At 41.6% G+C, this 22,673-nt stretch overlaps 2 protein-coding genes across 2 annotated transcripts; both read right to left on the bottom strand.

Moving 5' to 3' along the window:
- Positions 1-6,126: 6,126 nt before the first annotated feature.
- pkd2l1 (polycystic kidney disease 2-like 1) lies at positions 6,127-17,145 on the bottom strand. Its single transcript, XM_021607121.2, has 15 exons — positions 16,745-17,145; positions 16,408-16,521; positions 15,300-15,427; positions 14,804-15,057; positions 14,149-14,373; positions 10,610-10,838; positions 10,261-10,431; positions 9,977-10,158; positions 9,727-9,847; positions 9,533-9,631; positions 8,775-8,896; positions 8,557-8,674; positions 8,326-8,456; positions 7,403-7,550; positions 6,127-7,137 (listed from the first exon to the last, which is right to left on the bottom strand). Exons 1-15 carry the CDS (start codon positions 17,025-17,027, stop codon positions 6,985-6,987), a joined length of 2,478 nt encoding a protein of 825 aa, XP_021462796.2. The 5' UTR covers positions 17,028-17,145; the 3' UTR covers positions 6,127-6,984.
- A 3,635-nt stretch (positions 17,146-20,780) lies between these two features.
- atoh7 (atonal bHLH transcription factor 7) lies at positions 20,781-22,383 on the bottom strand. Its single transcript, XM_021599334.2, has one exon. The coding sequence runs from the start codon at positions 22,032-22,034 to the stop codon at positions 21,585-21,587; it is 450 nt and encodes a 149-aa protein (XP_021455009.2). The 5' UTR covers positions 22,035-22,383; the 3' UTR covers positions 20,781-21,584.
- Positions 22,384-22,673: the final 290 nt, after the last annotated feature.

Raw genomic sequence — 22,673 nt, 5'->3', positions numbered from 1 at the left:
TGTAAAAGGGTCTCTAAAAATAATTATTGGAAGAAAATAAGCTGTGTTTAGTGCGTTTACTGTAGTCTACAAGTCTCGAGCTATGTTTGCCTCAATCAGGAGTAAATATTCTAATGCTAATGTGTTAACAACTTTCAAGATTAAGCACAAGTAACTACTTGAAATACTACACTGCTCCAAAAAATAAAGGGAACACTAAAATAACACCCTAGATCTGAATGAATGAATGAAATATTCTTATTAAATACTTTTTTCTTTACATAGTTGAATGTGCTGACAACAAAATCACACAAATAATCAATGGAAATCAAAAATTATCAACCCATGGAGGTCTGGATTTGGAGTGACACTCAAAATTAAAGTGGAAAACCACACTACAGGCTGATCCAACTTTGTAATGTCCTTAAAACAAGTCAAAATTAGGCTCAGTAGTGTGTGTGGCCTCCACGTGCCTGTATGACCTCCCTACAACACCTGGGCATGCTCCTGATGAGGTGGCGGATGGTCTCCTGAGGGATCTCCTCCCAGACCTGGACTAAAGCATCCGCCAACTCCTGAACAGTCTGTGGTGCAACGTGGCGTTGGTGGATGGAGCGAGACATGATGTCCCAGATGTGCTAAATTGGATTCAGGTCTGGGGAACGGGCGGGCCAGTCCATAGCTGCTGACACACTGCTGACACACTCCAGCCACATGAGGTCTAGCATTAGGAGGAACCCAAGGCCAACCGCACCAGCATATGGTCTCACAAGGGGTCTGAGGATCTCATCTCGGTACCTAATGGCAGTCAGGCTACCTCTGGCGAGCACATGGAGGGCTGTGCGGCCCCCCAAAGAAATGCCACCCCACACCATGACTGACCCACCATGACTGACCCACCGACCCATGACTGACCCACCGACCCATGACTGACCAAATCGGTCATGCTGGAGGATTTTGCAGGCAGCAGAATGTTCTTCACGGCGTCTCCAGACTGTCACGTGCTCAGTGTGAACCTGCTTTCATCTGTGAAGAGCACGGCACTAGTGGCGAATTTGCCAATCTTGGTGTTCTCTGGCAAATGCCAAACGTCCTGCACGGTGTTGGGCTGTAAGCACAACCCCCACCTGTGGACGTCAGGCCCTCATACGACCCTCGTGGAATCTGTTTCTGACCGTTTGAGCAGACACATGCACATTTGTGGCCTGCTGGAGGTCATTTTGCAGGGCTCTGGCAGTGCTCCTCCTGCTCCTCCTTGCACAAAGGCGGCGGTAGCGGTCCTGCTGCTGGGTTGTTGGCCTCCTCCACGTCTCCTGATGTACTGGCCTTTCTCCTGGTAGCGCCTCCATGCTCTGGACACTACGCTGACAGATACAGCAAACCTTCTTGCCACAGCTCGCATTGATGTTCCATCCTGGATGAGCTGCACTACCTGAGCCACTTGTGTGGGTTGTAGACTCCGTCTCATGCTACCACTAGAGTGAAAGCACCGCCAGCATTCAAAAGTGACCAAAACATCAGCCAGGAAGCATAGGAACTGAGAAGTGGTCTGTGGTTACCACCTGCAGAACCACTCCTTTATTGGGGGTGTCTTGCTAATTGCCTATAATTTCCACCTGTTGTCTATTCCATTTGCACAATAGCATGTGAAATTTATTGTCAATCAGTGTTGCTCCCTAAGTGGACAGTTTGATTTCACAGAAGTGTGATTGACTTGGAGTTACATTGTGTTGTTTAAGTGTTCCCTTTATTTTTTTGAGCAGTGTATATATATGACTTGATACTACCTATAGTGTAAATACAATCAACAAATTAATAAAATAAAAACATTTTAATTTAAAGCATTTTTCTTTATTGACAACATTTAGGACTTAAATCAAGCACATAGTCTTGTAACAGATACACAACACCATTGCAGTAGCAAGTAGGCCTACAGAAAATAGAAATCCCATTATGATGCTTGTCACAGTGCCAGACAAACTGAGTATCCATCTTTGTTAAAGCCCTTTTTCTACTTACCCAGAGTCAGATGAACTCATTGGGAGAATCTCCTGTTTTTGCTCGCCTCCTCAGCTCTTTGAAAAAGGTTAAAGGTATACGAGGTGCGGAGGCAAGTAGAAGAAACGTTGAAACAAATTCACTCAGCTTCACTTGCAAGTTATCAGGCAAAAACTGTTGACAGCAGTGGAATCCCAAAATAAAGTGATAACTAATTGAGCTAGTTGTGCAAGACATTTTGTAGTAACGTTTGCTCAACGGCTGTAAGGTACATCATAGGAAGTCAAGTACAGCATAGCTCCTTTAAAAGTTAGGTAGGTTACCTGACACAAAAAAAGGGTAAAACAGCTTTAAAGTAGTTCTGTCCTTGAGCTCTGTCTTTGAGCTTGTTCTTGTCTATTGATGTTCTGTATTATGTCATGCTGTATTATGTTTTGTGTGGACCCCAGGAAAAGTAGTTGCTGCTTTTGCAACAGCTAATGGGGATCCTAATAAAATACCAACACCAATTATCAAAATCAAACCTGCAGAATATTAGTCCCTAGGATTAGGGTTTGGAAGACAAGCCAGTTTTCCAAACTTGTATAGTTTTAAAAAAAGAGGCGGAACAGAATTTGCTTGGAAAGGACAATGCAAAAGTGACTGAGCGAGCTATGCAAACCTTGTTGTACAAAAGCACTTCATTCAACAGAGAGACGACCCGATACCGACCACCAGCACCACCAGGACGACCACAATTGTTCTGAACGCCCTCATCTTTGATTGGTCACTCCCTACCCCATCCCCCCCCAGCCCTGGACCATTCAGAGATCTCAGAATGGCCAAGCTGCAGAAGCACATGATCATAAAAGCGAGTAGGAACATTCCCTGAAAAATGGTTTGGTTGGAAAGGATGGAAAGTACCACGCTACCACCCCCACCCAGCACAGACTGATTCGCCAGACAACCCCAGGCTCTGCCCACTCGTTCTGGGGAGCTCTGAGCCTCAGTTAGGCCACAGGATGGACCACAAGCAGGTAGCGCTCCAGGCAGGTACATCAGTGGAACAGAGATCTACTAGATGTGATAAGGCCGTTCTCTACCACAGTGATGACCATCAGTACAACCACATTCAAGCAGTGGTGGGCCGTCAGGGCCAGCAAGGCCTTCTCTGCTGGCCTAAACATCATCAGAATATAATTTAAAAATATATATATTTTCCCACAAATATGTATTAAATTATTCCCCAGAGTTAGAGTTATACTCTTCATTTCATAGCTTTCCTCTTGGTTGCACTGCTTCCAGCCCCAGGTTGAGATTTGGAGGGCTGGTCTATATGTTAGATCTTTTATCCAATCATATTCAGCCATCATGAGTTGCCAGGGGTCTAAAATCTGCCCCTCAGGCCTTCAGAATCAACAGTGCGGGCGCTTGTAGCTTGAAGTGAATGGAAATGAAAATTTTGTGTCAACCAATCAGCTTTAGAGTTGGCTGTTGTACGCCTGCTGGCTGGCTCCAGTGTTACACAGGAGCCAGCTAGCAGGCGTAGTGCGTGCACGTCTTTTGATTGGATTACCAATATTGAGAGGCAGGTCCTATGGGCAGGTCTATGCAGAACTTCAGAACTAGGAAACTGAATTTGATAAACAAATTAATTTGTGTACTACTAAGCTGTTTTTTCAAACCACAATGGCGGAAGGAGGAGAAGATATCGATTTGGTCGAGGATATAATTTAACGCCATTCTCAAGACAAACTTTTCAAGAAAAGTTAGACATTGTAAGGAGAGGTCGCCCGACGCCGACGCTACAAAGCCTGTCACAGGCGGGAAAGGGGTTCGTTCGCCACTTTCAAAGTTCCAACTACGAGCGCTATCAATGGCTCACAGGCTCCGAGAAGCACTGTAAATTGTACTGCTGGGAATGCCTATTATTTGCAAGTGATGGATTTGGTGTTTGGAGCCACACTGGCTTTGCAAACTTGAGTTGTCTAACCAAGGCAGTAACGAGACACCAAAGTACGGCTGGGCACTTACAAGCAATGGTGCTTTTGAAAACTTTTGGGGACACCCGAGTGGATCTACAGCTCAACGAACAAGCGCTCAGGGCAACGGAGCCGCACAATGAAAAGGTGAAGAAAAATAGGGAAATATTTAAAAGACTCATTGATTGTGTCATGTTTTTGGGTGACGCCTGGTTATACTGCGTTTCTGTCTAAATGTATAGTGTCTAGAGCCATGGCATCATAATGATGGTAATAAGAGGTGGATTATTTCGGGTGGGACTGTGTAGGACCTCACTGAAGGCCCAGGCCTCAGGCCCACGGCACGCCACTGCATTCAGGTAGTGGCCAACAATTTTGCAGAACATTTCAAAGCTGTTGATTATCTCCATAGCAGCCAGGTTACAGGTGAAGATGTCTGTTGTCGTTGCTTGTGCTGTGGAAACTGTCGGCCTGGTTCCGAACCACAGGACCCAGGTATTGAGGGGCAGGAGGAGGAAGTTGGCCAGGTAGAACCCAGAAAAGCAGCATTCCGTTTCTGGAATCTGAACACTCGTAGACGGGGTGGAGGGGGAGAGAGATGTTGGTGGTGTTGGGGGGAGAGAGGACGAAAACCAACCCATAAAGAGGTCATCCATGGGTGTCCATGGACAAGGAAGGAGGTGAAAGAAAGAATGTGTGTGTGTGTGCACAGCCTGTGTGTCTGTGTCCGTGCCTGCGTGTCTATTACTGAGGCAATCAATGTTATGAGTAACTAAACTATGGAAATTGCACTAACATGAATATTAAATTGGTCTGTCAAACATGCGAAATAATACCATAGATTTGAATTAAATAGATTTGAACAAACCTTAGACTGTCTCACTCAAGTGTGAGTGATGGAGCGTTCTCTGTAGGTGATTGTGTAGGGGAACCTACCCAAAAAGATATACTGATGTTATAGCGTGTGCGCGCACACACACACACACACACACACACTATGGAGGACTGCTTCTTTTTGGGAGTGCCAATATGGCCGACCGGGTGGCTTCAAAACATCTCATTGGCCAATACATAGCATTGGCAATCCAGGGTTTATATACATTATTGGTGCCCACTGCACTCCAAGAGATCGTAGAAAGCACTGGCATATGAATCAGAAACCAGGTTTCCATCCAACCATTTCATGCGCATGAATTACTTGATGATGGAAACAGGATATGCCGTTACAATGTTATAAATGCCGACAGACAATTCCTTCGTTCGACGAACGAATGTCGGTACATTTTATTATGCGAGAAATGGCAGTGGGAACGCCTCTATGTGCAAATATTGATACAATAACCATCATATCGAAGTAATTTGTGGTCTTCCCACTACGACTCGGGAAAACAAGCTGTTTTTTCAGGCAACAGATTAAATCAATTATGATCATAGGGTGGTGAAAGTGCACTTGATGAGCTCGATACTCATTCAAATATCGAGGGTCTTATTCTGGTGACACGATGATCGATGCTTGGCTGCCATTTGACAATACAAATAAAATTGCTGTTATCCATAATAATATCATCATAATGTAGGTAGCCTACCTGCACTATCTGCGAGCTGTTGGCTAGTGCGCACGTGCCAAGACCAGATTGGGCACGTTTGCTCTATAACGTTTTTTTTGTGAGAAAACCATCAGCAGCGTTGAAAATGCGATGGAAACCCATTGAATTTGTATTTTCCATTCGGTACATAGGAATTTAACCTCAAAAGTTATTTTTTATGTGCACTACATCATCGCGCACAGATTTTTATCCACAATAAATCCGTTTGAAGAAATCTGGTGGGAAAATGTGCCTGTTGTTTTATGCAGGTTTTAGAATTTTGGCATGAGAATCTGTCACACGTTGGATGGAAACCTAGCTAGCTATACATGTCGATACAATATATATATTTTTATAATGCTTCTTTGCTTGACAACTAAGTAATGTATTATTATTATTTTACATTTTTACTTCTATGAAAGGTATCTTTTGTTTCATTGGAGGATTTTGCGGCCCACATACATCGATCTCTTCACCTACTGGAATAGTTTTGTTCTTCTATTATATTCTTAATGCCGGTAAAATTAGATGTAGCTATATTAAGTAATTAAGTGTTTTGGAATTGAAGAAGGAACAAATACATATTTTCTTTAAAGACTGTATTGAGCAAGAGAGATAGATTAAGTTGGGGGAAAAGAAAAGGAATTGTAAAGAAACGAAGCATATAAAGTAAAGTTTCATGAATACATGTCAAGATTTTCATTATAAACATGAGCATCTATAATGACTTACACTATACATTGTTATAGTGTAATCTCAAAAGTAGTCAAACAGTGGTTGTAACGTGTTATGATTAGCCCTCACGGGGTAAAAGATTAAGAAGGAAAAGCAATCTTACTATCTGACTTTATTCAGAAACATTGAGAGACACTTCATTGAGTAATTAGTTATGTACAACAGATACAATGAGCAACAGCTTTGAATTGAGGCGAGTCTAGATCTTTACAGGAAGTCTATATATATATATACACACCTATCTCAGTTTTTAAAGAATATTCTAGATTTAAACACATATAAAGTAGTCAAAAGATAAATAGTCTTAGTTGCATGTTCCAAGGGACGCTTGTCAATATTAAAGCACTTATACTCAATTTAGAAGTTCCTGTATATTTAGGAATTATGCACATTAAGTCAGGTGCAAGGTGGAGGGAGTACTTATATAGTATAGAATATTGTACATACACATTTCACTTTTGTCTTATACACAAACTCAGAAGATAAAATTGTTTTTAGAAATGGCATCGACAACAAACAAGATTAACACATCAGTCACAAAGCCCAGCACAAATGTATGGAGAGTACAATGAATATATAAAGTTCCATGTTACATTATCTTATCCCCTCTCTCTCTGACTAAAATGGAATACATGTACAGTATATAGCAGAATTTTGAACACGAATTGAAGTGTTAATAACCTGTTAAGCCATTCACCATTGCCTTTAAGTCTGTTAAATATGCTTCACATGTGGCTGTTGGCCATTGTCCAGCCTGTCCCAGGACGATCATAGGGGGCACTTCCTGCAGGAATGGTTGATCTCCAGGGTGCCATCTCAGCCCTCGTCCCTCTTTCCAGATATACCATAACATTCCCATCCGAAGCTGATTTTTCGTTCTGGGGAAATGTACAGTAAACAAGTGGTCAACTCTTGCAAACTTTATTGAATAAATACCAAAAATGCACGACAGACAACCTGATTGAATACCAAACATGTTCAAGACCGAAAATGTGATTGATAAGCATGTTCAACACCGAAAACCTAATTGAATACCAAAGATGCTCGAGACGGAAAACCTGATCGAATACCCGAGCAGGAAACTTAGTTGAATATCAAACATGCTCAACACAGAAAGCTTAATTGAATTCCAAACATTCTCACATAGTTTTTGGCCACACTTGGTTTTCCCATTGTCTCCTTCCCATTAGTCCTGTTGCTCTCCTGCAGTTCCAGTTTCTCCGTGACTATATCCATCTTGGTCATGATAGCAGCTACTGAGTGTTCTAGTTGGAGAACCTGTCTGACCAACCTTTGACGGAATAGAGGAAAAATAATTGCCATTAGAGTAGATGGTACACAATGAAAATGGTGTAATGCTGGACATGACTGCATGGATGTGTGGTTTGATATTTACTTCCTCTGATGCACTATAGATACAAAAGTATGTGGACACCCATTAAAATTAGTGGATTTGGCTATTTCAGCCTCACTCGTTGCTGACAGGTGTATAAAATCGAGCACACAGCCATGCAATCTCCATAGACAGACATTGGCAGAAGAATGACCTTACTGAAGAGCTCTTGTGGCTGAATGGAAGCAAGACACCACAGCAATGTTCCAACATCTAGTGGAAAACCTTCCCAGAAGAGTGAAGGCTGTTTATAGCAGCAAGGAGGTAGGCCAACTCCATATTAATGCCAATGATTTTGAAATTAGATGTTTGACGAGCAGGTATCCACATTATTCTGTTCATGTAGTGTATTTCTAGAGTCTCATTTTAAAGATAGTTGTTGTCTGACAACAACAATGCATGTACAGTTTACATCTCGACCTCAGTATGTAACCGGCTCTTGGTGTTTCATAGGATTATAAAAAAGGTTGTGGATCTCATATGACACAGGTCAATTAGGAGTCATTCATGGTGCACGTACGTAGATGTTTGTTTGGACATATTTTTTACAAAGTGTCCATCTTTGTAAATAGTATCAGTTTCCTGAGCTTAGTCTCTCTTGATAGCCTATCTGATTTTGATCTGGGAGCTGAGATTAACCATGCGTTATACTCAATGCAAATATTCAACACACCTCTGGAAGTCCTCCTGCTCCACCAGAGTGTTACTTGGCTTGCCACGCTCATCTATATCCATCGTGGATTTCTCCAGAGATCCATTCCCATAGTTTTTTCCAAGGTTGTTGAGCTCGGCACAAAGAGCATCCTGAGGATAATGACATGAGAAAATGCATGAATGGATTTCTTTTATCGTATGAATAGCAGAGGGGTTAGGTTAAATTGCTTGTTTAGCCAAGTCCACTAACCCTCTTCTCCTCCAGCTCCCTCTTCATCCTTTCCTGCTCCTCTTGGTCTAGAATTTGGTTTCCATCGTGGTCGAATTTGGAGAAAGCTTCCGATATCTCATGGTCGGCATGTCCCAACCTGTAGGGTTAAGACAAGAGAGGAGAGTATAGACTAGAATCTGAACGCTATTGATTTATGTCTATGGATTTTTCTTCTGTCAGAGAGGATAGTGACCTACTCTTTCAGAGTTTCTCTAAAGTCTTTGAATTCTAGTTTGTTTGATCCAGATCGTAGTACTTTCTGAACATCGGATATCTTCTCCTTTTTCAATTTCAATTTCATAAATGTCTTCATGTAGCTCTGAAACACAAAAATGTATGCATGTTTTATTTTGTTATTTTTTTGCATATGTTATATACACTGAGTACAGCGAACATTAGTAACATTGTTGAGTTGCATCTCCCCCTTTGCCCTCAGAACAGCCTCAATTTGTCGGGGGATGGACTCTACAAGGTGTCAAAAGCATTCCATGTCGACTGCAATGTTTTCCACATTTGTGCCAAGTTGGCTGGATGTCCTTTGGGTGGTGGACCATTCTTGAAACACACGGGGAACAGTTTGGCATGAAAAACCCAGCAGCGTTTCAGTTCTTGACACAAACTGGTGCACCTGGCACTACTACCATACCTCGTTCAAAGGCACTTACACTTTTTGTCTTGCCCATTCACCCTCTGAGTGGCACACGTACACAACCCATGTCTCAATTGACTGAAGGCTTAAAAATCCTTCTTTAACCTGTCTCCTCCCCTTCATCTACACTGATTGAAGTGGATTTAACAACAATAAGGGATCATAGCTTTCACCTGGATTCACCTGGCCAGTCTGTCATGGAAAGAGCAGGTGTTCTTAATGTTTTTGTATACTCAGTGTACTGTATATTTTATATTCTGATATGTATCATATGCCATCTTACATTGGTATAATATATATGTTTACCTGTTTGATGATGTCAGTAATCTGCAGCTCATCCTTCTGGGATGACAGCTCTTCCTTGACCTCAGAATATGTGTCGTTGATGATAGCCAGAAACATGTTCTAGGGAAGAAATTCCATGAACATAAGATGGCAAGGTTTAGTTTACACTTCGAAAATCTAGTAGAAAGTATTTTGTTCCGTTTGTTCCAACTTACAAGCAGCACAAAGAAGACAAAGAACACATAGGTGACGAAATAGATTGGCCCCAGGACTCTGTTGGCACGTTCAATGGCATCATAATCAAAATCTCCAAGAATAATCCGGAACTGTGTAAAGCTACAGAGAAAAAGGAAACCAATTAGAGTAATTGATCGATACTGTTTTCAAAATCTGGCCAATTGCTTGCGTGGGTGTTGGATTGTTATTTATTTAAGAGAATAAGAACTATTTTTGGCGCTCTCTTACATGCACTTGACGAAGGTGCTGAAGGATTTCACCTCCGTACCAAAGAGCAGGTAGCCAAGCTGAGCGTATGCAAAGAACACGATGAAGAACATAATGGCGAATCCCATGATGTCTTTGGCACAGCGGCCCAGAGTAGAAGACAGCTGAGTCATAGTCTTATTGAAACTGATGTACTTGAAAACCTAGAGGCAAGAACAGGAGGAGTCAAACTTTGGGCACCGACAACAATGAAATTAAATGCATTCAAGTATTGATACATTCTGAGGAAGAAAGAAGTCATCTACCTTGATCCAAGCGAAGAACAAGTTCACTGCATTCATGTTGTTGTATTGTGTTTGCCAGAATGCAAGAAATTCAAAGTCTGCATAAATGCCAGGTTGTTCTAAGAGTTTACCAAGTAATTTGTCCACTTTAATGGTGCGAAAAACATTGAAGATGATTGCGACAATGGCAAGCTGTGGAAAACAGATTTGTGTGAGGTTCAGGTTAGGTTTATCATAACTCGTAAATCAGCATCAATCATCCTCCTCAGCTATGTAGCTCACCAGCCACCACTGGTTGATATGTGACTGATGCGATTCTTGTGTTACTGAGTACTTAGATTGAGAATGATGTTTCAGCCTGTCCTCTCACCAGTATGACAACCACATCCAGAGTGTTCCAGATACTGCTGAAGTAGGAGAACCCGTGGATTCGGAGCTCAAGGATCTCCTCCACAATGTAGTAGAGGATGAACAGGCAGAACACCATCTCACAGCCAATGATGAAGTAGTCCCAGTAGGTGATGTAACGAATCAGCTTCACCGTTCTAATCTGATATGAGGGTATCGCTCCACCAGTGGCCGGAAATTCAACTAATAACCTGCAGAAAAGGAAATCACTTTTAACCACTGTGAAAGAATACATGTATAATGTCCATATTTGGACATCCACGGAAGACATCCAAAGTCACCGGACTCAGTCCTAATATGGACACCATATACAGTGTCTATAGAAAGTCTACCCTCACTTTGGATTTGTTCACAATTTATTGTGTTATAAAGTGGGTTTAAAATGGATTTAATTGTCTTTTTTTTGTCAACGATCTACACAATATATTCTGTAATGTTAAAGTGGAAGAAAAATGTAATTAAAAAAAAAATGATGAATGGAAAATGAAACACTAATATACCTTGAGTAGATAAGTATTCCCTCCCCTGAGTCAACACGTTAGAAACACCTTTGGCAGCGATTACCGCTGTGAGTCTTCTTGGGTAAGTCTCATAAGAGCTTTTCAAACATGTATTTTCACACCTGTATCATGGCTAGACAGCAATCTTCATGTCTTGCCATAGATTTTCAATCAGATTTAAGTCAAAACGGTAACTTGGCTACTCAGGAACATTGGTAACCAACGCCAGTGTAGATTTGGCTTTATGTTGTAGGTTATTGAAAGGTGCATTTGGTATGGTATTTTATTAGGATATTTCATTCCTCTGCCAGTGTCTGGTGTCTGGTGTAAAGAAGACTGAAGTAGGTTTTCCTCTAGGATTTTGCCTGTGCTTAGCTCCATCACGTTTCTTTCATCCTGAAAAACTTCCCAGTCTTTACCAATGTCAAGCATCCCCATACCCATACCATACATCCTTATTCTGAAATTGCTTAAATACATTTAAAAAATAATCCTCAGAAATCTACACACAATACCCCATAATGACGAAGTGAAAACAGATTTTTAGACATTTTTGCTAATTTATAAAAAATAAAAAATTGAAATACCTTATTCACATAAGTATTCAGACCCTTTGCTATGAGACCCGAAATTGAGCTCAGGTGCATCCTGATCAATGTTTCATTGATCATACTTGAGATGTTTCTACAACTTGATTGGAGTCCACCTGTGGTAAATTCAATTGATAGGACATGATTTGGAAAGGCACACAACTGTCTATATAAGGTCCTACAGTTGACAGTGCATGTCAGAGCAAAAACTAAGTTATGAGGTTGAAGGAATTGTCCGTAGAGCTCCGAGACAGGATTGTGTCGAGGCACAGATCTGGGGAAGAGTAGCAGAAATTTCTGCAGCATTGAAGGTCCCCAAGAACACAGTGGCCTCCAAAATTCTTAAATAGAAGAAGTTTGGAACCACCCAAACTCTTCCTAGAGCTGGCCACCCGGGGGAGATCAGGGAGGTGACCAAGAATCCCGATGGCCACTCTGACAGAGCTCTAGAGTTCCTCTGTGGAGATGCGAGAACCTTCCAGAAGGACAACCATCTCTGAAGCACTCCACCAATCACGCCTTTATGGTAGAGTGGGGAGGAGGTGGAGCTGCAGGTCAGGGAGGTGACCAAGAACCACAATGGCCACTCTGACAGAGCTCTAGAGTTCCTCTGTGGAGCTGGGAGAACCTTCCAGAAGGACAAACATCTCTGAAGCACTCCACCAATCAGGCCTTTATGGTAGAGTGGCCAGACAGAAGCCACTCCTCAGTAAAAGGCACATGACAGCCCACTTGGAGTTTGCCAAAAGGCACCTAAAGACTTTCAGACCATGAGAAACAATGGTCTGATGAAACCAAGAGGAAACTCTTTTGCCTGAATGCCAAGTGTCATGTCTGGAGGAAACCTGGCACCATCCCTACCGTGTGAAGCATGGAGGTGGCAGCATCATGCTGTGGGGATGTTTTTCAGCTGCAGGGACTGGGAGACTAGTCAGGATTGAGGCAAAGATAAACGGAGCAAAGTACAGAGAGATCCTTGATGAAAATCTGCTCCAGAGTGCTCAGGACCTCAGATTGGGGTGAAGGTTCACCTTCCAACAGGACAACAACCCTAAGCAAACAGCCAATATAATGCAGGAGTGGCTTTGGGACAAGTCTCTGAATGTCCTTGAGTGGCCCAGCCAGAGTCCGGACTTGGAGAGACCTCCCCATCCAACTTGACAGAGCTTGAGAGGATCTGCAGAGAAGAATGGGAGAAACTACCCAAATACAGGTGTGCCAAGCTTGTAGTGTCAAACCTAAGAAGACTTGATTCCGTAATCACTGCCAAAGTTGCTTACATACTTATATAAATAAGTTATTTCTGTTTTTAAAGTTTTTTAAATTAGCAAATATTTCTATAAACCTGTTTTTGCTTTGTTATTATGGGGTATTGTGTGTGGATTGAATGCGAAAAATATATATTTAATACATTTTTGAATAAGTCTGTAACGTAACAAAATATGCAAAAAGTAAAGGTGTCTGAATACTTTACAAAGGTACTGTATGCATGTTTTGGAATATTTTTATTCTCTATATTTGTATTCTTTTCACTCAGTCATTTAGGTCACTACAAGTCACTACAATGTTGTTGATCCATTCTCAGTTTTCTCCTATCCCAGCCATTGAACTCTGTAGCTGTTTTAAAAATCACCAATTTACAAGCATTTCGCTACACCCGCAATAACATCTGCTAAACACATGTATGTGACCAATACAATTTGATTTGATTTGACCTCCTGGTGAGATCCCTGAGCAGTTCCCCTCCTGTCCTGCAGCTCAGTTCAGAAGGATGACTGTATCTTTTATGTGTTTGGGTGGTTTAATACACCATCCACAGCATCAGTATTAACTTGACCATGCTTAGAGAGATATTCAATGTCTGATTTGTTATTGTTACCAATCCCTGCCCTTCTTTATAAGGTTTTCGAAAATGTTCCTGGTCTTTACTGTTGAATGAATCTGTGCTTCAAATTCAGTACTTGACTGTGAAACCTGACAGAGGAAGGGGTAGTTCTACATTTTTTAATGTACTATTTCACATAGAGTGAGTCATTATAACTTGTGTGATTTGTTAAGCCAAAATTGACTTTCGTTTTGCCTCAACAAAGGGAGGGAATACTTATGCAATTACTATATTTAGTTCTTACATTTTTATTAATTTTCACTTTGACATTATTGGAGTATTTTGTGTAGATCAATGACAAAAAAATACAATGAAATATATTTACATTTACATTTGAGTCATTTAGCAGACACTCTTATCCAGAGCGACTTGCAGTAAGTAGTGAGTGGATACATTTTTGCACTTTGTAACACAACAAAATGTGAAAAATGTTCAAGGAGTGTAGACTTTCTATAGGCAATATACATGAGAACTTGTGAGAGAGTCTACAGTGGCGTTACTGCGTGAAGTGGTCTGTTCTCCCTACCTGATGACACAGAACAGATTGATGTTAGCGTTGTAAGTGGAGAAGTCGATGAACACGGCCCTGGTGCCATGGTCCAACCACAGGTTGTTATTCATCTCCATCAGGATCTCAGCACTCTCCTCCTTGGTCCTGTTCAGGTCCTGGTAGTACCCTCCACCGCTGTACGTGGTCAGCAGACCCCAGTGGGCCGAACCCTTTATCTCTTTCTCATTGTGGTATTGCCAGCTGCAGACATAGAGGAGAGAATGTATTTTATCATAGGCCTTTCAGATCTACAGTCAATCTTTTCAAAGTTGTCTTAATGTCTATTTGATTGACACCCAAATTGGTCTGAAAAAAGAAATAGGGTTCTTCGGCTGTCCCCATTGGATAACCCTTTTTAGGTCCAGGGAGAATCCTTTTTGGTTTCAGGTAGAACCCTTTTGGGTTCTATGTGAAAACAGTTCTACATGGAACCCAAAAGAGTTGTACCTTGAACCTAAAGGGTTCCACCTGGAACCAAAAAGGGTTCTTCAAAGGGTTCTCCTATGGGGACAGCCGAAGAACCCTTTTAGGTTCTACATGGCACCTTTTCTTCCAAGAGTGTATGGTGCAATAGGATTCAACTACAGCCATGTCAGGACAAACAAGCATTGAAAAGAACATTTGAACTCACGCAGTTCCGTTAACAAGGCCAAAGTCCACCTCATCCTCCTTCTTCTCATTATAGACATCAAAGCATCCGGAGATCTCGTTGCGGAAGTCTTTGTGGACCTTACAGGAGTTGTTCATCACCTTGATCTGTCTCATCCTGGGTACCCCGAGCAGCATGTTCTCATAGTAGATGAAGGAGTTGTCCCCATTCTGTAGGGACTGGTCATTGTACCATTTGGTCCAGTAGAGGCCGTCCAGCATTGGGCCCTGGGCATACTGTTCAAATAGAGGTAGGTAGGCCACAGCATGAACAGGTAGAAGCATTTATGATTTTAGTTGGTTTATAACAACGCATTGGTATTTCCTTTAATGTTGTATTATTATTACTATCTTATGATATCTTGATGTCACTTATGGACTTATGTCACATTTGTGCTATTCGTGATCAAAGTAATTGTATCGGTACAAGTTGATATCAGACAGTTCAATATTTCCGCAGGGTTAGAGCAGGTACGTACCGTCCAGAAGTCTGCCATGCTGCTAATGGACTGAAACGTAACTCCGTTGCCACTGGGCGTAAGCACAAACAGGTCTGTCATGACTTTGGTGTAGTAGTAGGTATTGGAGCTGGTCATGCCATATGTCACTGAAAGACAACATGTAGCGACATTGTTATATCCAGCCATGGATTCATAATATCAGACTTTGCTCAGGGCTCAGTCAGACCACGTTGTCCTCTCAAAAGTCCAAGATAAGGAACGTCTGAAACAGACACGCGGGCCAGAGAGTCTCATTCAAGATTTGTAATTTAGTGAAAATCACATCACAGAAGTCAAACCACGTCACAGAAGTCCAAGTGGCACCGATTAGAGCAGGTCATTTGTTGAAGAGATGGAACACTGGGGCGACGCAAATAGTCGTATCAAACGATGTAAATCCGCTGCAGACAAAGCAACAATGGCTTAAGCCCCATGCTCTTATCAGTGAAAGGCAGGAGCACTCTGTCTGTGTTCCTTTCAGTCGTAATGTCCCGCTGGACAATGCCTTTCAGCCAGAAGGGAGGGGGAGGGTATTTTATAATAGGGCACTAAAGCAGATTGAAAGAGCTGATGATAAATCAACACAGGTTTCAGTTTGCCAAAGGCACAGTGATCATTGAGATGCCGATTACACTCAGATAAGGCATACTTTCTGTCTGTGTTGCCTATTGTCAACCAGTCTGCATCGTTACTAGATCTATGTACAAGGCACAGATCATGCGTTTGCTTTGCTTACCCATGACCTGGCACACTCTGACACAACAAAAAGGGCAGGTCAGACTTCCAAAACAGAGCATTATATAGAAAATCATAAAAATGCCAAGCTAATCCCTGCAACAACGTTTATTGTTCCTGAATTGTACCCGAACACTTGCTAAGTAACTCAAATACCACAATTACTGTTAGTCGAAAAAATGAATTATTGTTTGAATGTCCGTTTTTAAGACACATGTACAGTAGCGGCAGACTTGAAATTGTCATTTTCCATGTGAAATTGTCATACAGTCATATCCTTACATTGAAATATGTATTCACTCAATAGACATAGCCATGAACAAAAAGAAACATGCATTGTTGACATACTTACATAGACATATGTCCACAAGGAACACCAAATAGACCAGTAATTCCCTCAGAGTGGTCCTAACAAACAGTTCCCGGTTGTCCGATGTGTTCTCAGTCAGTGTCGTGCCCCACAGTCCTACATAAATGAAGAACATCCCATAATTTCAGAGAACTCTGAAAATATATACTAATTTAAGGCCGTACACATTTCCTTCCATGACATGCCAAGGAAGGGAATATTTCCGGCACAGCATTAGTCTGTACATCATTTCAACTTGATAACATTGCCAGGTAAAATCATTCAAATGAAGGAAATACAAAATACAACAACAACCCAACGATGGTGAACCAATTACTACCTTTAAAAAATGAGCAGCATCCACCGCGTTTTTTATCAGAACCTGTCTCCTCCGGCTTGACCTCGGTTGGGAAAGGGCTCGGCGTGGTCAGTTTGCACATGCCCTTGAAGGAGCCTTGGGGGTACAGAGGCTGGGGGTTGTAGACGGTGCTGATAGCCCGAGGTATGGGTGGAGGAGAGCCACAGTACCCCTGGTTCACCCAGGAACCCTTCCCCAGGCTGTCCAACTCACACTCCACCTGTCCACTGAGGTGGCTCTCCGACCGGTTGTTGAGGCGCTGCATTGGTGCCTGGTTGGGATCACCTGGCTCTCTACACTCCAATATGGGATAATATTGCCGTAGGTTCTCAAGCAAAATGATTGTGAGGCAGGACCAGTCTAGCAAGCTTGTTAACCATCAACTGTCGGTGGGATCACTTTAAAGGGCCGATGACATAAGCATGGAAGAGGGAGGAGCTGGTGCTTTCTTGTGCACAATAAACTGCCCAGTTTAACATTGAATACATGACACACAATGCTCATTCTTCTATTAAAAGAGAGTTATTAGAATAGTGCACTTTTCTCATGTTCACTTTCTTCGGCAATAGGGGTGCTGAGAAAATGTTTGGGATGATTTGTTTCATGATGTTACTTCAAACTGACATAAAAAAAATTGGTCAAATAAAAAATGACACATTTTCCTTAGAAAATGTGAGCGTAATGCCGATATATCACTTTTAATGTTTGTTTCTGTGTAGCTCTCAAGTATTTCCATATTCCATAAGACATTTATTTATTTATTTTTTATTTCACCTTTATTTAACCAGATGGGAATCTCCAGCTTCAGTGATTTTTGCAGTTCGTTCCAGTCAGTGGCAGCAGAAAACTGGAAGGAATGTCGACCAAAGGAGGAATTGGCTTTGGGGGTGACCAGTGAGATATACCTGCTGGAGCGCGTGCTACGAGTGGGTGCTGCTATGGTGACCAGTGAGGTGAGATACGACGGGGCTTTCCCCAGCAGAGACTTGTAGATAACCTGTAGCCAGTGGGTTTGGCGACAAGTATGAAGCGAGGGCCAGCCAACGAGAGTGTATAGGTCGCAGTGGTGAGTAGTGTATGGGGCTTTGGTGGCAAAACGGATGGCACTGTGATAGACTACATCCAGTTTGCTGAGTAGAGTGTTGTAGGCTATTTTATAGATGACATTGCCGAAGTCAAGGATCGGTAGGATGGTCAGTTTTACGAGGGTATGTTTGGCAGCATGAGTGAAGGAAGCTTTGTTGCGAAATAGGAAGCCGATTCTAGATTAAATGTTTTTCCAAAAGTCACAACCTGTTAACCACTCTGTCATTCGCAATGGCAACAAACTCCTGCTAAACAAATTAATTGACTACATGTCAATTACATGATCCATTGACAACTGTTGAATGCTTGTGGCTGAATTCATCAGAATATAGCTGCTGCAGTGTGCCTCTGATCTCCTGCCCGAAGACATGGAGTATAATAGGCCCTGGTCACCTCATTAGCATATACATTTTTGACCAACTGTCAAAAAGCATATTAAGTTTGCAAACATTCCACAAAGCTTCTGAATTACCATGACCATCTGTGTAATTTACCTCATCCCACATACACATACTCATTACAATTTAGTGTATGTTGAGGATGAGATACACTCAGAGATTAAATAATGAATCATATCATCTTTGCACTGGCTTGGTTCATTTGTAACGACAAGCTTCCGTGAAAACATACAACAACGGATAAGTGCAGTGAACTGTGTTGTTTTACAGGGTCAACCATAGTAGTACGGCGCCCCTCGAGGAAATTAGGGTTAAATGCCTTGCTCAAGGGCACATCTGGAGCAGCAAATAATTCATTGTTAATCAGATTAATTGACTCATTGAGTTTAAATGAAATTATTTTTGACAATAAATATAGACGAGACGTATATGCATACCATCAAAGAGTGGGCCATCGACCAGAAAATGTAACAACGGACACATTTTTTTTTTTTATAAAAAAATGTACATGCATCCTATGACATTTTCACATGGAAATCTATTGATTTCTATGATATATCTGTAGTGGTAAGTGAATGTCATTCCATGAGAGGAAAACATTACTTTTCTAAACATAATCGTAAACTATACAAGTCTCATAACAACGGAAACATAAACAATGGAATAATAGAGCCCACATTTTGTGTGTATGGTAAAATAAAAAAGTTGTACTAATCTCAATCTCTACGCTGTATTATACGCTATATGTATACGTTGTATTTCAATAGTTGAAATTACCGGAAATGATACAGACTTTGGCTTTGGAGGGACAATCTACAGTCCAATAACAAAGGGCCACATACAATACGGACCGCCGCGTTATCGTGCGATTGAAATGTGGAGTTTTTTCCCCAATTGAGCCGACATATGCAGCGTTTACCGTACCGGGATTTAAAGCACGCTATAGCTCCGATCTTCCGCGGTCCGGAGGGATGTGGTAGAGAAATGTAACCACATTCAATATCATAGACAGAGCTATGTACTGTATGCAAGGACTGACCATCCATTATATCAAAATTATAGTATTATTCATGTTCTGAGGCTATACAGTGTTTGTTTACAATTGCATTGTTTACACACACTGTGGTAAAACAAGGTTATATTTTGGGTTCTGATGGGGTACAACAGTTGAACTAAACTCATGAGGCATTTGTAAGTTATATTCTTCAGGAATCAATGGGTATATAGCATTATTTTAAGTAAAAAATGGAAGTTGCAATCGCAGATTGCCCCCTTAAAATGAAATAATTATCGGATTAAATGCTATATGAAGAGATTGGTGGTAGTAACAGATTCTGTGTTAGAGTCCAGCCATGGAGGTCCGTGCATCAGTGCCCATGAACAGTGGCATTAGGCACAGCCATTGCCCAACAATAGAGTTTAATATCTCCTCATTGGTTGAGCCTTTGGCAGGATCTGGCACACAGGCTTCAATAATCAGATGCCGCTTGGACCACGATGGCAACATTTAAACATTTCTAACGATCACTTTCCATCCCCAATTCTTGGTATTCAAACGAATGCAGGTTTGTTGTGGTCATACGACTGACTATTCTAGGGGCAACTCCGTACTGTTGTGTTAAAGTAATATGGGACTTTTTATTATTACTGAATTATTACTGACCTGATTTATGTCATTTCTTGGGTGTGAGTCAGAGGTACAGTATAGGCCAACATCACCTCCTTATTCTGGTGCCAAAATATTGACAAGGCATTTGTGAAATAATAATCCCAAATACTAGTGATCCTGATTCAACCGTTCTGTTTAGCACTTTGTTCATTTCTGATAATGAAAGATTGGTTGATCAACGACATGACAGGCATTATTATTAATGATGAGGATGATCGATTGATTAGATTTGTCTAATGTTCTTCACTCGTTAAAAAAAAAAGACGCTCAACGACATCACTCTCACCTATTCGCTCACATTTGTGTGCCCAAAAACGAGGCCCTTTTATTTGTTCATATGTTGGTCTACCATTGACGTAATACCGTCTTATCTCAGGGCACAGGAGCTCCGGACAAAAGGACGGCGCACTGATCAGGGTGGTGCAGGACCAGACTGACCCGCCATCACTCTCACTTAGAACCTGACACATCAAAAGAAAAGAAATGCTGTACATTTTTAGGTCCCCTTTTGCACCCCCTGTTGTCTGGGGATACAACATAGATGAGATGGGGCAATTAAGATAGAAAGAGTTGAAATGGCTACGGTTAATGGATGTTTTGGGTACAAGATGTACATTCACATTTAATTCCCCAAATATATGTTATGATTGGTTACCATAACAATCAATTTACCTCCTTATTAGATGATAGACAAATACTGGCTCAGTTAAATGGAAAGTGACCTTCACCTGTAAAGTGCTCTGCTTTGATGTCTCCACTCAAGCCAAACAGAATGGTTGTTGGATGAGAACCATCGCTTGCTGACTTGGTCAAGGGATCCATGAGACGATCAAATATGTGCAAATGTACAAAAGAACAAAACTTGACACAACTCAAAAGCAATTTCAATAAAATAGCTAGCAACTTTTATTTCGGTAGAAAAATTATTATTAAACAAACACAGTTTTAAACACAGTTTAGAAAAACTGAAGAGCACAAAAAAACATGTAGAATTTCCAAAATGCCTACATTTCGTGGCTAGAGAACATTATGTTAACTAGACTCTATGGCAAAAAGTTTAACATTTACAAAAATAGATTCAAAATGTATCTTACCAAAGTCGTAAAATGTCACTGTTTTTTGACACAATAACAATTGGGGCAAATAACTCCACTTGTAATCCTATGATTCGCATTCACTATAAATTACACAAAATGATGTCAGGGTCTCATCTGGAAGATTTGATACAAATCAAATCAAATTTTCTTTGTCACATGCTTCATTAAAAACAGGTGTAGACTAACAGCGAAATGTTTACTTACGGGCCCTTCCCAACAGTACAGAGAGAGAGAGAAAATAGAGAAAGCCAAGATGTCTGTGTTTACCAGGGAAGAGTTTACAGAGGAACCAACTCTTTGCTAAATCAATTGCAGTACAGTACACTGAAATGCAATACAAGCTGTCAATTGCTTTGTTTGGAAGAATTTTTGATTAAACGTATGTCTAAACTTAATAATCATAAAAAATAAACAAATGTCAATAAATAGATTTTTTATAAATTATAAATAAAAAGCAATACAAATCTATTTATTGACTCCTGGGTTGGAGAAAAACGCCTGCATCATAAAAACAAGTACAGATTGTCGTTCACCTCAAACAACATGACTAGTTTTTCAGTTTTCCATCTAGTCTATGTAGGAACTTGGAGGCCGTCGTACTGGTAGGGAAAGGACGAATGCATGTACTCCTGTTCAACTGGAGAGCTGTACCTGATAGTACTGAAGCACTGATAGTTCTCTGGCTGCACAGAGTCAAACTGCAGGTCCAGCCACTGTCTGTGGGGGGCTTTGCGCTTCTGGGCGTCCGTCAGGATCCGGCTGAGGGCCATGATGTAGCTGAGGGCCATCTGCAGTGTCTCGTACTTGGACAGTTGCTTATCCTGGCCCCACTGGGGGACCACTTTGCGGAGACGGTCAAAGGCTGTGTTCAGCCCCTGCATCCTCTTCCTCTCACGGGCGTTGGCTGCCATCCTCCGCCGTGTGGAACCATCGTGCTTCTCTGGAGATCCAGACTTGGAATCCAGACTCTCGGACTCGGATCCAGAGTCAGATCCAGTGCAACTGGGCTGGCGGGACACCATGGTTTTGGCCACAATTCCACGATTCAGTTCACAAGTTTTCTCCTGGTTCTGTATGTTACCAAAACCTCCCAAAATGTGGCGATGAGTCAACCAAGTCAAGTGGTGTGTTAACTAACCGCCAGACTGTTTGAAGACGTTTTCAAATTTCGCAAAGTTCCTCTTGTAGCTGTCCAAAATGGTCTGGTGTCGTGGTAGCTGTCCAAAGTCCTTGTCTAATTAAGCTGTGTATTGATGAAGCTGTATGTCTAGTGAACAATTTGAAGTTAATCCAAAGTGTTGGTCTTCTGCTAAGCATAAACAGTAAAACAGCTTCTGTGTCTCTGGCCTTGGAGAGACTGAGGAACACACTTTTATATGACTCAGGAGATGAACAGGTGGCAGCAGGTGGAGTCCCATCCCATCCCTTATACCCCCCATCCTATCCCTAATATTGCTTTTAACCCCCCTCCCCAATATTGCCCTCCCCCCATCCTCAATATTGTTTGCTGGGATAGACACCAACGCAGACACACAAACACACACACACACACACACACACCCACTCACAAAAAAAACGCAAACAAATCCTTAATGAAATTCCAATTAAGTCAGCCTGTTCTATCTGGTCATGGCTTCACTCTGAGCCATCATGGCTTTACT

The sequence above is a fragment of the Oncorhynchus mykiss genome, chromosome 1, assembly GCF_013265735.2.
Source record: "Oncorhynchus mykiss isolate Arlee chromosome 1, USDA_OmykA_1.1, whole genome shotgun sequence".
Lineage (NCBI taxonomy): Eukaryota > Metazoa > Chordata > Actinopteri > Salmoniformes > Salmonidae > Oncorhynchus > Oncorhynchus mykiss.
This window is presented reverse-complemented; position numbering and strand designations above follow the sequence as displayed.